The 17,399-nt window shown below is 38.7% G+C and overlaps 1 protein-coding gene across 9 annotated transcripts in view; it reads right to left on the bottom strand.

Moving 5' to 3' along the window:
* The window catches only part of Rere (arginine-glutamic acid dipeptide repeats), a 385,951-nt gene that overhangs the window by 205,095 nt on the left and 163,457 nt on the right, over positions 1-17,399 (bottom strand). For all 9 annotated transcript variants that reach the window (XM_004863671.4, XM_087214426.1, XM_004863673.3 and 6 more), the window contains one exon: positions 7,651-7,721. In XM_004863671.4, coding sequence (XP_004863728.2) covers positions 7,651-7,721 — 71 coding nt within the window. The remainder of the gene's footprint in view (positions 1-7,650; positions 7,722-17,399) is intronic.

The following is a 17,399-nucleotide window of genomic DNA, read 5'->3' on the forward strand; positions in this document are numbered from 1 at the left end:
CCACCATCACTCCAACTGAGGAGAGGAGGCGAATAGATACCCAACAACTACCTCCTCCAACATGTCTGCCTAGCTCCTAGCTAAAGTATTTAATTCCACCTGTAACACTTAAAGGATTAAATAAGATTACAAACTTCAAATTTACATATGCAAAAAACATTTAGTCTTTGCACAAAATATGGAGTTAAGCCCTGTATCCTACCATACTTTGTTTTTTTTTTTAGCACTAGGGATCAACCCCAGGGTCTTTAAACCCCTGGGCTACATTCCCAACCTTGTTTTTATTTTGAGATAGGATTTCGCTATGTAGCTAGGCTGGCCTCAAGTTTTCAATCCTCCTGCCTCAGAACCCCAAGTAGCTGGGATTACAGGTGTACACCACCAAGCTTTTTTGTGCTTTTTTTCCCCACCAGTACTGGAGACTGAACCCAGGGCCTTCACATTGAGCTACATCCCTGACCCTTTTTTATTTTATAGTTTGAGACAAGGTCTCACTAAATCACTAAGCTGCCAAGCCTGGGCTCAAATTTGCAAATTTTCTGCCACAGCCTTCCAGAGTGCTGGAATTACAGGCCTGTGCCACTCTGCCTGGCTTCTACTATACTTTCATACAACACTGATATAAGCAAGGTTGCCTTTCATAACAAAGAAAAAAACAGGTACAGCTTCTAGAAAAATACTCTGATGCCAATTCAGTAACATGAACTGGTCCTTGCCTTAGAAACCAGTGTATACTGTCCCCAATAAATATGTACAATTACTATATGTCAATTTTAAAACTTAAGGAAAAAAGAAAATCACAGTATAGGAAGGATATAACCATAATGACACACTCATTTCTGACAGAACTACTAAACTAACAGAAATGAGCAAGTCTGTTTTGAAAGATAGTCTCAGCTGTCCATTCCACTAGTTCTTTAAATAATGCTTAAGTCTGCACTCTACACTGTACCAAAAACATTTAGTAATAAACTTTAAGGTTTTTGCTTCACTACCTAACACTATGTCCAAATCACAAAGCTGTGACTGGGCAGTCATGACCTTTACACAGGGCACAAGTCAGGAAGCTAAGAGAAGGAGGAGTACAGAAAGAAACTCAATTTTGTAGGCCTGACTTGAGGGATCACCATAAACAGAAGCAAAACAGTCACTGTTTCACACAGAAACTGATCGTGGCTCCCTAAAGCATTTTTCATAACAGGCAGCCTTTTCTGAGATTTTCATATACGGACTACGGCCTTTATCTTTACTAAAAACCAGTATATAGAAAATTCAAGCAGAATATACTCACATCTTAAAAGTGCTCTGCCTTTGGTTACATTCATTTAAACTCCTGAGGAAAGTAACAGACCTTGTTTAGGGTTTTTTGGTACTGGCAATTGAACTCATGACCCACTGAGCTAAATCTCCAGTCCCAGACCTTGTTTTTTAAAAATAAATATTTTTTGAAGAACAGTCTTATTATTTAAATACATAAAACACTATATCCTTTAACCAGAGGTAAATTAGCAGATTTCTTAGACTTGTCTAATAGATACAGGATTAATTTGTACTTAATTCATTTTATCTAAGAAAACAACTGAAGGTTTTTTGATAACTTATTCAGTGAATTTCCCCACTGAAATAATTTGTCAATATTCAATATTTTCTCAGGACATTATGAGCAAGCAATGTGCTAGGCACAAAGCACTCACCAGTGCACACAGGAGAAACAGCAACCGTCCTTACAAAGCACACCTAGAGTGTCTGCTACAGCTTGACACACGATTGCTGCTATTCTGCAGGGCAGGACCAGGTAAGACACTTTGTGGGTCTGACCTCTTAATCTAAAACAACCTCCCGACAAGGTAGGTCTTTATGTCCCAACTTCACGGGTACATCAAGCAAAGTTCAAAGGATTGTCTTCCCAAGAACAGAAAAGATAGCAATTGATACACAGGGATGGGAACCCAGTCGACCTGTAATCAAAAACACTCTCAACTCCTCTTTATCTACCACATTTCAGCTCAGCCCCAGAGCTACCTATCTTATAATCCGAATTAACCATGCTCAAATGAAAGCGGATTTCCTCCCTCAAGCCTTCCACTGAAAAAGGCTCTACCTCAAGATTTACCTAGTATTAAAATGAATGCCCAGAATGTCCATAGTCCATACGCTCTGTGCTGTGTGGTGACAACAGCCAAACTGGACATAAACAACTATGGTGAATAATGCATAAATCTGGTAATTCACTGTGTACACACAATGCACCCAAAAGTAGAGTTAATGAAGTCTCCACTTGATGTCTGCTTCTAACAAAAAATGAGAAGCTATTAAGTCATTATTAATAAAAAATTTCTTGAGACAGGTTCTTACTAAGTAGCCCAGGCTGGGCTCAAACATGTGATTCTCCTGTCTCAACCTCCCACAGGGCTGGGATTACAGGCATGCACCTTCATGCCTGGCTTAAATTTTCTTTTTGACCAAGAAAAAACAACTTCTTACTGCTTCTAATTCATGTCTGAGAAAGTAAACTTGGGCAAGAGAGAGTAATTTCCATTGAGCAAAACCTAAGCTGAAGATCATTTCTCTGCAGCCCTCTACTGTTGTGCTGTCAACAAACGCATAGGTAAAAACTGACGGGTGACAGTCAGCTTTTGCAGGAAGGTTATGGGTACAGAGCAGAGACCAGAGAGAGATCTCAAGTGCTCTCACACACACCAGCTGCTCACACTTGGCACTGAAACCCAGGCAGGATGTGACACTAAAACATGAATAAACCTGGCCCCACATTCACAGCGGACATGGAGATGTGCCTTTCCCAGGGTAACCAGTGTAATATTCTGAACTACTCCACATTCACAACAAGCACTGAGAATCCACACTGCTTGGAAGACGAAGTGTACAATGGCACACTCCTTCCCAGAGGGGTCCAACAATGCCCTCAATCAACCAACAGTCCACTGCCAGCACGAGTCCAGCCCTAACAACAGCGCGTCCTCTGAGGTTCTCTAGACCAGGCTTAATTTTAAAGACCATTTTCCCCGTGTTAATAAAATGAATCAATGGTATTTGCCTAAAATAGTATTTGTAATAATTACATATTCTACCTGAAGACTATTTGCTATAAGTAACAGCTGAAAAAGCCATACCTATAAAACTCCAGGAAGCCAAAAATCGTACTTCCTCCTACTGTGTGAATGAGGGCAACTCAAGGAGCATCCACATAGAATTCCCATGAAAGAAAAAGAAAAAATAAATCCCATGGACTATTAAAGGAATAGCTTGAATTACTGATCTATGAATAAAGAATTGGGTAGAAATTACTCTAAAAGGAATTCCTTGGTGTTATACTGAATCAGAATTACTAATTTCAGTGATTTTGTTAGTATTCTCAGACTTCGTGATTATGTCTAGATAGCAGATTATCTCTAGAATGCTTAAGACTTGGGTTTCTATAAAAAGGAATTTCACTGATGTTGGTAAAAGCAAGAGATGAATTTTCCTTTTAGAAAAGTGAATGGCTATCTTCCATCAATCCTATTGAGCATGTTCTCCAAAACGGACTGACATCTAATAATGCCACAAATTGTTCAGTTAGAATTTAAGATCACTGAAGGAAAGAACAGCATTTCACACTTTTTGGTGCCCTTTACAGAGTCGAGTTCAACAAAGAACACAAAAGCAAGGTTTTCCATAGGTGCCAGTTGGAAGTGATGATCACGGCCCACACTCCTAACTGTATTCTGGGACTCAATACTGCTTAATGGTCCCCAACTCAGTCAGGAGCAAAACCCTCAGCACAAACTAAATCACAGTGACTGAGCAAATCTACAGAAGGGCAGTGAAGGTAGGGTTAGCGATGCTAAGCTGGGCTCTGTCGCCGCCAATGAGTGGAGAGGCACTCGATCTAAGCCCAAGTGAAGGTGCCTTACTGGGCAAGAACTAACTACAGGACAAGCCAAGGGCTAGTGGAGAGAAGACACGGCTGGGCCGCTCACTTCCTCACAGCCCCTGCTCTCAGGGATGTACCATGTGCACTTGCTCATGCCTGTCCCAATCTTGCTACCCTCATTAGGGCAATTCTTGATTCATCCTGTCAGCTTTGCCCCGCTGCTAAACTGCCTCAGTTTATCAAATTAAAATCTTGGGGGGGGTTAAACTGGGGAGTGAACCCAGGGCCTTTGCACAAGTTCTAGTCCCCAGCCCATTTTTTAGCGTGAGACAAGGTCTCGTTAAGGCACTAGGTTGGCCACACTAGGTTTGAATTCGAAGTCTTTCTGTTTCAGCCTCCCAGAGGGCTGAGATTATAGGTCTGTGCCATTATGGCCAGCTCCAAATCTAAATTCTTAAAAAGAAAATTGGCTTCAATTAAATTTTTCAAGCCAGAGATTGAAAAAAATCAGAGATTGCCATTCCATATTATAACTGTTTTAAAGACCTAAATATTCTGACAGCTATTTCCTCATTATGAGATAAGTGCACAAATCTATGGTGCCAAGCAGCTTTACTTAACTGATATTCCTCCTTTCTTCCTGCTTCTCTTTAAGCACGTACCTCCCACCTCACCTCTGCAACTAGCTTGAGCCCTGCTTTTGACTACTTCCTCCATAGGTAACTCAGTCAGTGGACTCAAACAAAACCAGACCTCTGGGTTTGGAAGTAAGCCCAATCAGATGAATACTTCCTTAGAGAATGAAAGCTTCCTAATGGAACACATAATTCACCTGCCTTGAAAATGTTACCTTTAAAAACCTCTGCTTGGTTTGGAACTTAATTACTCTGCACTAGGGCAGCCTCTACCTACCCTTGTGGAAGTGTGTGCTATAAATAAATCTAGCAGTGTGGGATACTAGAGGCCTTATGAGTTCTGAATGGGTCAACCTTAATAGAACAGAGCCACGGATCCCCTTCCTGTGGAAAAGACGACCACGTGACCTAGCATCCAAATTGGGAAATTTCTGAAAATGAAGGGGAGACTGTTTGAACGGTCTGGCTGGATCAAAGACATAAACCAGGACACAGAGGTGGCTGTTTTACGCCATGGACTCAGACTTTAAGGGAATGTAGTGGCAGGCCCTGGATGATACCCCAGGACTGCACGTAAAATGTAGGCTCTCACCTTCCATGGAGCCAGTTCATGAAATGTTGCCTGGGGCCTCTGAGTTCAGTCAGCTGGCATCATGCTACTGTGACACCCATGACTTGTGGAAGATGTCTCCCCACCCCACTTCTCACTCATTAGCTCTACTGTCTGTAACGCTGTCATCTTACCTTACAATCATCACATCTATGATGATGTGGTGTCCCATAAAGCACATCGCCCAGTGCTTTTTACAGCCCCCAAATATGCCTTGCTCTCTAATATCCACCATAGAAAAATGGTTAACTTTGATTTCTGGTGTAAACAAAGAAATATCTCTCAGTTACAATCCCAAAGTAACATTTTTGTTTCACAACAGCTAAAAAGATAAGATATGTAATTATTCAGCATTTCAAAGCTATTGGGTTTTTCTTTCCATTTTTCATTGCTGCACTTGCCACATTACTTGCTGCAGGCAAAACCAACTCTAATTTCTTCTTTTTAAAATCTTGTGGCGAAACAAAGCATATTTCCTTCTGCTCATCTTTTCCCTTATCACTTGGGTAAACTAGACAGGAAAAAATCTTGATTATTCTCACGTATTTGGTTATTTTTTCATAAGAAGCACAGAGAGTCAAAGAGAAGGGAAAACTACATTTTTTTCCAGAAGCAAATATTTCATCATCCCCATTATTCTTACACAACAACTACAGGTACGTGGCTGAGTACAGAGCCTCAGACAAAACCTAAGTAGCAGAGTGTGACTTAGAAAAGGCATCTACTGCCCCCTGCTTCCCCTTCCCACTTGCCTCTGCAGACAGCTTTAATGTGCTATACTAGACCAATACTGACAACAGAAGCTTCAGCTTTTATTGCTGTTAATACCCTGAGCAATTACTGTAACTCAGGAGGAAACTCTGCCCAGAACAGCAACCATCACAGTATGCTCAACATTGCATAAGAAATGCTGTTCAAACATAAAGGCTCCTGCCAATGTGCCCAAAAAAAACACCAAACCCAAACCTGTTCAAGGGGCTCAGAATCTAATAGGTATAAGAAAAATCTTTGCAATTTTATTTCACGGCTATATATTTTCCATGGTGCATTGGCACTGGGTTTAGGAAAAATCACACACACAGATAAGCAGGGAAAGAGCAGCAACAGCAGCCACAACCAAAATAAAATGTTTCAGGAAACAAGGCCACCTCCCATATTCTCAGGTGTCAGTGCAGTATCTGTAAAAGAATCTTTGTAAGGAAAGACATAAAGAGCAAAGACCTCTAAACATGTTTAAAATTCATACTGGAATGAAAACTGAACATAAAGCATTAGATTCACAAGATTAAACTGCAAGGCTACTATGCAAAACAGCTAGGGACAGTATAAGCAGCCCACCAAGAATAAATCAATCTGAGAACTAAGTGGCACCGCTGATTCCCTTTAACAAGGAAAAATAGCAATTTCTTAACTAGCTAAGTCATAATATACAACTGGATTGTTGGGACCACTGAAAATGATAAAAAGAGACAAAGGAGGTGCAGAGTTAAAGATCTTCTCAGGCCACACTACTTTCTTTACACTGAAATACCACATACAGTATTTTCCAGAACACAAATACTGTCAACTTACAAAGGGTTTTGAAAATGGGACATTCATAGCTACTGATACACATTCTCTACAAAGTTAATAGATTCAAATTTATCTATACTTGAGTAGATAGAGACAATGATTCACCATCTCAAGGATCCTATCCTAAGACCAAATTGTTTCAGAAGATTCCCAAATCATACTAGTTTGATATTATTTCACATATTTGTTGGTTGAAGAAAATATATAATAGTGATTCTTAACTGTGTACTGTTCTTAAAAGTGAATCTTGAAAAAATATATTAATATGTGAAAAATAGTTTTACAGACACCTATAAGGTACACTTATGTACTTAAGAGTGAGAATGTTTATTTGCAGACCTGTGTAAAATGTTTACAGATATCTAGCAACCCAAGGCCCAAAATGTAGGAACCACTGGTCTAAAGACCCAGAGATTTCACAATGGGCAATATCCACATGGATGTACTCACTAAAGTTTTCAGAAAGTACAATACCTATGCCTCCTTCCAAATTCTACCTCTGGGAGACCCCCAAAACAGGTTCAAGGTATACTCCATACCCAACAAAATTATCAAAGAAAATTATAGAAGACCACAGGAAACTAGTGACTGGCTAGTTCATACTATTTCCCCTACTAGTTAATTCCTAACTTGACATCAGGCTCTTAACAATGGCTGAGAAGAAACAAACTACTTCAAAAACTCAAGGGAATCTGAAATTGTCAAAACAGCTTCTAAAGCAATAGATACGTCAGAAATACCATTCACAATATAAAAGCATTATAGCATTGAGTGTTACAAAAGTGAAAAGATGAAACCAGCAATGGCCTTCTCTCAGTGCACCGCCAAGAAGCAGTCAGCACTGAAAGTAGACTGGTTATCACAACAACAGTGATGGAAAAGCAATCAAAACAGACAGCCAATTGAACCTGAAACAAAAGATACAGAGCAAAAGGAACAGCACATTAAAAAATGCTTACCAGTTTGAAGTCTTGAATGCTACAGATGAAATACGGTGTGTTTGGCCTCCGACTCTCGATATACACACAGTCTTTAAAAGAAAAAAAAATTTTAAAACAATGGCATTTACCTTTACAGGTACAAAGACAGAATCCATAAAACCACTGCATAAGTAAATAAATGACACCAATACCCTTCACAATATTTTTTAAAATCTTTCCAAAGATACTAAACTACAAATAACTTGAAATTAAAGGAAAATACTCATTTGCTTCTTTTTGAGCAGTTTTCTGATAATTTTAAAGAACCTGATTAAGTCTGAATCATCCCACTCTGCAGGGGAAGGCTGGTCCCATAGGACTATCCACATCCAGATGAAGAAATGTAGATAAAAGGAATTACCTGCTCAAGATTACACACAAGACAAAATAAGCAATGACTTTTTCAGGCAGATGCTCTCATGTCTTCACAAAGAGATATGGCTTTGCCAAGTGCTACTTTATTTTTAATTGATATTTTGTGAGGAAACAGACTATCCAAAGATGACTGGTTTGATTATGTTATTAAAACGACCTTTTCACCTAAACCAAAAAAGAAGAAAACTAATCTCTTTATCAACCTACACAATTTTATTTTTTAACTGTAAAGAAAACCAAGGCAGCCAATCACAGAATGAAATAAACCAAATTATATTTTCTTCTGGAAAGAACATTTCTTAAATTACATTTGATATAGCAATAGCTGGGCAATTATTATTGATGTTCTCAACAGCTGGAGTCTAAAAGATTGCTTTTTTTAAATGTCATGCTAAGATACCAATAAAGGGGGGGGCGGGGCGCGCGCCAGGCTGAAGCTATAGCTCAGCGGTAGAAAATTTGCCCAGCATGTAAGAGGCCCTGGCTTCCATCCCTAGTTCTGCACTGCGCACTTCCCCTACGCAATGATTTTTTTTTAAGTAAAGCAGTGTCGATAGAAATGTAAAACTCCGTATTACAACTGATGATCATTATAAAGCTTAGGACAGGAATGTCTACATATTATTTACTGAGAAGTAAAGATATCCCCAATCAACCAAACCTTCTAGAGAGAGTGAACATAATACACTGAAAATGTTTTTCATCTTATTCTTTCTCCTGACTCTTCAGAAAGAATGTGTCTGAGACTAACTCACATACCTGACAACACAGGCAAATTCTTCTACTGTCTCATTTATCATATGCGCTAAGAGCCAAGAAAGAGAAAGGAGCAAGGATTTGGAGTCATCTCTCCAATGGACAGACCAGTGCCTACCACAAGCACTAGCAGACCCACTAAGACTGATCATGAAGAAAGTCCTCACTGAATGGCACACCCTTCAGGAAACACTCTGCAGGACACTGGGTCCTTTGTATGCTAAAACCACATAAGAAAAAAGACAAGTCTAAATGTCAAAAGTCTCCAACTAGCATCTTACTTAGATGTGGACTCAATAGAGATTCAATCCCTGAATCTATGCACGGCAGCAGTCAGAAATGAGCTATTAACTGAGCTTTTTAAGTTATTTCAGGGTCCTAGATGTTGAATAATGCTGCTTCAACATCCAGGTAACATCCATTTAACAACTAGTCATCTCAAACAACAAGCTAGAGATCTTCCCACCAAAACGACTACTTTTCTTTATATTCCATATCCGATATTTAAGTAAAAACAGAACAAGCCAAATACCCTAGATTAAAAACTACAGCTCCACTTTATGTTTTTTAGTTTTGTTTTTGGTACCTAGGGATCGAACTCAAGTCCTTGCACTTGAGCAGCAGGTGACGAAACCACTGAGCTAAATCCCCGGCCCCTACAGCTCCGCTTTAGAAGTGACCCAAAGTCTTAATTTCTGTGTTCTAGCCACTTCTGAACTCACTTCTTGTATTCCAAATCTCTAGATATCATTTATATATTTATCTCACTCAACCAGAACACAAACATGCACTTGTCTATAACCTCCTATAGGAAGTTTTCTTTGATGACACAACACCATCACAGCCTATTATTTAACAAAAGATCATTTCCTGACTAATGACTTCCACTCTCGTAGGGTTCAAGTGATTTAAAAATAAAAAAAGTTCCTGCAAGCCACGATCTGGTCCCAAACCTACACGCCACTCCTTTCCTAGGTCGAATTCTCTAAAAGAGGCACCAGTTCTTCTACCAATCACTGCCAAGTCCTCTTTCATCCCATCAGCTCCTGATCAGACCAATCTCGGAATTAATTCTACCTTAGCAGCAGAGGGAATAAATTCTCATGGCTCCTCTGCAAAGAAATGACAACACCTCCCTTTTTTTATACAACATTAGCAATTTACATTCCCTGTTTTTTCACTTTTGGCAGTCAGGTGGCCTGCATTGTCCACATTACCGTCAATCTTGGGAGCTCAGAGAACAGTACTCACGGCTACATCCCCTGGACACACCAAGGACATAAGACAGAGCTGAATTCAGTAACAGATGCTTGGTGAACACTATGTACAACTTTGATCCTTTTTAGATACACAAAAGCTTTGTGTAATTTTTTAGAATCATCAGAATCACTTTTACTACAAACCCTTGTAACTCTAAGACAGAAAGCAACTATTACCTCATACATTAAAAGGACTTTCCAAAAAAGGAGAGAGAAGCTATGTTCTTTACTTTCTACTACAAAGTTACAGACAGGGAAAACAATTAGCGTGAATACTCCAGGGTGTGGCGGAGAAGGGAAGGAGAGGAAAATGCTAGCATGTCACAACAACCTCTAGGGTCTGTTTGCCTCAGCTTTTCTAGGCAGCTGGGCTGAGGGATGCTGCCACCAGGGATAAGGCAGTGTGAGAGAGCAGATTCTCAGACCTGATGTGTGGAAAGTGGCTACTTATTAATGACTAGTCTCCGATAAATAGCTTTTTGTTTAAAGCAGTTACCATGGCAACCCAAACTGTCAAAAATGATGAGATCCCAATACACTAGAATAATAATCTGTAAAACAAGTGGTTGTGTCAAGCAACCTCTATCAGTACTCTGAAACACATGAAAAAGTCAGATAACAGTACTACAAAATTAAGTGACAAAATGTAGAGTTTATTTGACATAACAGTAGCAAAGCACAGCTAAGATAAAGGATAGTATGAACTATAATTGTTCAAGTTATGTCAAAATTATCATGAGGGGAAATACACTGTTTTGACTTGATTTGTCTAATTCACTTTTAAAATAAAAGCATTAAAAATTATTGAAGAGTCAGTTTTTTCTTTATAACTGTCCTGCAAAAATTAGGGTGATCTAACAAAAAGAGAATACTTTCTATTAAAGGGGGGGGGGATTTAGCTCAGTGGTCCCGCTGCCTGCCTCACAAGCGCAAGGACCCAAGTTCAATCCCTGATACCAAAAAGAAAGGGGGGGTTCAGAATTCAAGTCTCATGCACACACACAAAAAATCTACATTTTTTACTCTTAATGTTATTCAAAACAACTTAAATTAAGGTCAAATACTCATAAGAAGTACTTCCCCCATCTCATTAATCAAGCAGCTATTTAAGAAAATAATTTATACAAATGTTTATAGTTGAAATAAAAATAAAATGGTTTATTTGGAAAGGGAAGGATAAGAACATAAGGTGAGAGCGATATTAAAATCTTACTTGGAATGTATGCCCAGGAATCTTTTAAAGCCAAACTGATTTGGCAAGATTTTTATGCAACTTATGACTGCGTGGACTGTTTAAGGCTGGTTTTAAAACTGGCTTTAGTTCAGCTGATCAATGATCCCTGACCTGACAATCCCTGTGGCCAACACAACCGCTGCAGACACCTTTTGTTGTTCATGGTATTTAAATACAAAGAGCCTTCTCTTTTCGGGAAAGGTAGCAGTCCTGAAAGAACTAAGCAAAGCTAATGCAATCTATTAAATACATAATGTACATTTTCAAAATTACCCACATTAAAACACATATTTACCAGGTTGAATAACCAGTTGCTGCAGGGCAAATATATATTTTTTTAATCTTAAAATCAGCACGCCTGAAAAAGGCCAGAAAAATGGAGGCTATCACCATCAATATCAATTATTCCAAACAACTTATGATAACTAATTTTTCTTCACTAGCAATGTCTGGAAATGGAATCATGAGTTTATATTGTGATTTGCTCTCTACCAACCATACCTCTGCATAGGAATGGATCACATTATTAAGTGACCTCCTCTTCTTGTGAACAGGGAGCAATAAAATCCATGATCTGGGCAACAGTATTGAACAGGAGTGTTGCTGGCTGTTTCTCACAACCTCAACATATTTTTGTGCCCAAGAATCTATTGTGCCATCTGCAAACAACAGAGCACCCGCTCAGCTGGCAAAGAAAGTCAGCCAAAACTTGAAGGCAAATTCTCAAGGCAAAGAAAGCCCTCTCTGCTTTTTCAATCCTCAGGAAATCAGTAGGTTTATGTAAACAGAGCAAGAGCTTGCTCCCCTCGAGGGTAAAAATCACAGTGCAGCCGGCCACAGCAGGCAGTTTGTCATCACAAAGCACAAAGAACCCGTCAGCTTCTTCCCTGTAAGCCTCCTCTCCAAGTGGAGTGGACACTCACCCCCTAATACAGCAAGGCAGCGCTGTATGCCCTAGCATTAAAGCTGCCATCAAAACACACAGGCAAGGGCGGGGATATAGCTCAGTGGTTCTGCCTTCTGCCTAGCAAGTGAAAAGTTCGGAGTTCAATCCCTGGTACCAAAAAAAAAAAGAACAACAACACAGGCAATGCTCAGGTGCTGCTCTTCCCCATAAAGAAATTTCTTCTCCATTAATGCATTTCCACCTATGAATCTTTGAAACACTTTCTACAGCAGTGCCACTATAACAGAATTTCCAATAGGACCCTCTACTTGTAAAAAGCATGTATGAACAAAGCCTTTCTCACAAAAAGATTTCCCAGAGATACAGCTGGATGGCCCAGCAGTGAAAGCGGGAAACTGACCCCCAGAAGGGCTCTGGATTTCTTTCCATTTCTCCTACATGGAATTTACCCTTGCTACTGGTAACCATTCACAAAAGTACCAGAGGTCGATCTAACATTGCAGAATAAAAAGTCCACAAGCATCTCTCCAGTTAATACAGATGCCCCTCAATTCCCAAAATGCAAAAAGGGGGGGGGTGTGCATATGCACTGGAAACAACACTGAAATCCTGTCACCCAAAGGCATTGACATATTGCACGGCCTCTAATAAGCCTCCCATTTCTACGTTTCCTTTCTGCAAACAGCCAAACCCAGCACCATTCCTCGACTCTAAACAATAGTGCACTATATTCTACATAGTAAATACTCAGAATTTATACGAAAACCAAAAATAAATAAATAGAATTTATATGAGAAACAAAGGATTGAAAATGTGGTCATGAGATCCTAAGCAGAACACTGCCATACTCTTACTAATATCAACAAAGAATCCTGTTTCCTATAAACATTTCCTTAAGGAATAACTGGGGGGGGGGGCTTATTTTTACATTTCTGCTAGGTAGATTCTTCCAGAGAGAGAGGGTACTAATAGTGTCTGGTACTAATAGAGAGCTTAAAAGGCAAAATGAAATAAACACTGGGAAAACAGCACCTCAGTAATTGAAACTTTCCTTGTTCTGTCCCTTCTTTGTGTTTTGACTCTATTAACTGTTAACAAAACAGTTGGCTATATCATCTTAAAGATTATAAACTCAATGGGGAAAACAATCTCAGGTAACACATCACCGGTTTCTTTTTAAACTTCATAATAATTAAATTTGTATACTGAATTGAAATGCCTGATTCCTAACTAGTGCTACATAGCTTAAATGGACTTTTGTGTTAACACAGATCACATACATTAGCAAACATTTATCTGTCTTTACCCTCACTGCTAACAAGGAAAATTAAATTAGGGAGAAAAGGCTTAGAGAGAAAGGGTGAAAAAGAAAGCACATTATAATAAACTAAAAGCAATTTTGTTGAAACTTTCACATTTCTCTTTTTCTAGAAGATAGGAAATCTTTCAATTCAACATAATCTTAAAGACTGACTCTAGATAATGATCTTGCTCATGTTAAGAAGTGACACAGGTATTCTAGAATAATGCTACAGTGTGACCCCCTCCTAAATCGATCCCTTGCCACATGGACTTGAGAAACCAGTAAGACCAGAAAAAGCAAGATCATTCTGCAAGCAGCAGATATCTTATTAGTTATGTGATATGCTAAACATTACACGTGATTTGACACCCACATTTCCTAAATGGAGAGCATTTTGGGCACTCTCATCTCCATACCTTACTATAAAAATATTCCTTTAAAAGCCTCCCCTATTCTGAAAATGATTCTATCCAGTTTAATATCCAAACTCCAGTTAAATGCTGTGGATGTCTCTTATGACTTTAACTTGTGTTTATGCGGAATCTATGTGCCATAGAGAGAACTCAGGCAATCTAAGGGGAAAGTGTATTTCAAAAATTGGTGATGGGGGTGGGGATGTAGCTAAGAAGTACAGCACTTGCCTAGCATTCATTAGGCCCTGGGTCCAATGCAAAATATCCTGCAAGAGAACACTGTGCAGGTACAACCCTTCCCTAATTCAATCTAAAAATTAAAAAGAAATTCTACTATAAAATCTCCATTAAATAGAGGGTGATTACTAAAGGAAATGTTGACGAGCCTTAACACAAAGATTAGAAGTGGACATCACTGAAATAATGTACGTAGCACACTATGCCCAGTATTCGAAAAAAAAAACCTCATCAGTGACAGGGAGGCTGGTGTGAAATTCTTCTTTCCCCATATGGCTGACAACAAACAAATTGCTCATCTGATCTTCTGGTGTCACATCCTGCAGGGCAGATTTCAAGCAACACTGCTTGCTCCTTTTCAGAAAATAACGCACTGGGAGCTTGGGCTTTGCAATAAATGCTTCAAACCAATTTGCAGTGCTCACTGGAAATACACATGAGAATTCACAACGCCTGGGCTATAATTCTTATTTGGCAAGTGATTTTATTATAAACTAGTATCATAGTGAATCCATTTTCTTTACGGGTTTTCTGCTGCTGTTTAATGGACTGTCAGTCTAATTTAGATTTCATCTATTTAAACTCATTCAAGCCTGGCTCCTGATTGTACAGTAAATGGAACATATTTCTATTCAACAAAATTAATGACAGCTAATTGTAGGCTGCAGTTCTCAATTTTGTTCAAGCAACTGTTCCACAATTCAAGCATCAAGCTGCAAAATTTCCCACACCAATTATTTTTCTGTACTTCATAGGCATCTACATCTTAGATGCCTTCACTGTAAGACTAGTGTATATATATTAAGACCAGTATTAATATATTAAGACTAGTGTATATATTTAAACTAGTATATATCCAGTTAATATTCCTTCCCATTCAAATATTTACCTCCAACTTTCCACACAGACTCAGGACTTAATTATAACCAAATTGTGAGAAAACAGAAGTTTCATTGTCAGTATTGTGTTAAGTTATCAAAATGGAAGATTAAAGTTTACTAGTTTTTTTCTTATGATTGAATGATTTCCATATATATTTCAGTCACAACATCAATATTAAGGGAAATTTATTAAAATTAAACTAAATGTACCATATGGAACTGGAGGTACAAACCTCATGGCATGATCTAATGTGTGTGCATGTGTGTGTGTGTGTGTGTGTGTGTGTGTGTATCTTAACTGCTTCTGAGATTGATATTCTGTTGAACAGAAATTTACTTCTGAGTTTTATTTACCAGATAACACAACAATCCATAAGTGATATTTCTTTTTAAGTGATTAAATTTTTTATCTACGCACCCGCACAGCTGCGTAACAGACGCTTAAAGGAGAAAAAAGGCATGTGAGAAGCACCTTCAAAAAAATCAAATCAACATCCAAATAATAAGGCAAGCACCCAGGACTTGCTGCCCTAAAGCTATAACCACCAGAGTCACAGACTAACAGGTTTCAATGGCGGGGCGGGGGGGGGGGGGGGGGGGGGGACGACACAGAGACAGAGAGACAGAGCAACAGAGCTACAGAAGTAAGGGAAAATCACAGATGCCCTTTCCTGCCTTTCCTTGTCTGGCTTTGGTCCTCCTCACAAGCAGGCACATCCTCCTGCCCTGTCAGGCCCTTCCTCGTGCTGTGTCCACTACAGAGGTGTTCTCCCCCTGCCTTGCCCTACACAAACCTAGCCAACCTCCAGGACCCAAGTCAGAGTTTCCATGGCCTTTCGTGGCTTCCCCAATGGCACCAACTGTTCAGCTGGCATTTGCTCACTCACTGGCTATTACTAACATATAACTTTTTTGAGTAAATGTGTAATTTCTCCCCATAAAAGAGGCTCAAGAGCAAAGATTTTTTGTATCGTGTCACACAATACTTCCATAGAACACCTGCAATGTTACACACAGAGAAGATTGTTTTATTTTATTGACTGATTGATAAAAATGCTAATACCATAGCTGATATGTAACAACCCCATTATAAATTCTACTATTTTGCTTGAATTCTATTACTGTTTCAGAGGGCTTCAAATTTAATCATTTGTTTTGATTTATATGAACTTTTGAGAGCAAAAAAAAATGTTTCCCAACTCTCTAGTCCTACCCATACCTTTCTCTCTCCCTTATATCACTGTTATTTTCATCTTGGCTTTTGCTGCTGCAGATACTGTTGTTTGATCAGGTAAGTCTTTAACTGCAGTTAAAGACTACAGGTATTCTAAGAATAAAACACATCTAGCCACTTCAGATTTTCATTTTAACTAGCTCCAGCCCACTGTGAATTACAAATACCATTTCACAAATACTCAACAGGTATCTGAAAACATTAATTCCATTTACCCAATGATTCTCAATTATCTATCTCCTTGGGATTCTACATGGACTAATTTTGCTTTTTAATATATAAAATATTCTTAGGCTAAAAAGTATTGAATAAGGCTATTTTGTTGGATAATCTGCCATCCGTCACTTTTATTATCAAAATTAGCACAGATTTGAGTAAAGTAATAGTATTGGAAATATCTAAATGTTTCATTATTCCTAAAGAAAAATTAAAGATTTTATTTACTGTATTATTGGAGCCATTGGAGGTTCTGGGTGTTTTCTATATGAAACTATAGTCTGCACACTGCAACAAATGAGCACAGCTGCTCTGGGCCAACACAGCATGTAATGAGAGCTTTGCTTTAGCACGCTCCTTTTGAAATTTGTACCTTGGAAAAAACCATGTTCTGAACATCTGCCGAGACAAAATAAATCAGAACTTTAGGGGAAAAAACTAAGACTTCTCCATTTTAAACAAAGTGATAACAGCCTGGTAATGGGCAAGTCTTACTAAGACTACATTAAAAAGAAAAACAATATAAAAATATTCTCTAAGAAACAGAATCATAAACTCATAAAACATCCATGCACCGACTGGGTATCATCAACACGCCATTAAGTCTTCAAAATAATAAAGGGAATAAAAATACTGCTAATTAAGAGCTAGGCAGGAAAAAAAAAACTACGTCTTTAATAATTTTGATAGTACTTCATTTTTTGGGAGCCATATATGCCTTCTCCTCTTCTTCTTTAGTAACAGTTTTTGGGTGCTTAGCTGGGCACTTGACCTCTTGAGAATGACAGTAACAGTTCTGCCCAAGGAATGCAAAAGACCCACACTATTTCAACTTTTGGAAACAAATTCTTGCAAAGAGAAAGAAACTCTGTTCTTCCACCCTTCCCGGTACCCTGAAAGCAAAAGTATGGAA

Source organism: Heterocephalus glaber, unplaced genomic scaffold (assembly GCF_053883595.1).
Source record: "Heterocephalus glaber isolate CG9 unplaced genomic scaffold, H.glaber_assembly_v1.0 deba00001447, whole genome shotgun sequence".
Lineage (NCBI taxonomy): Eukaryota > Metazoa > Chordata > Mammalia > Rodentia > Bathyergidae > Heterocephalus > Heterocephalus glaber.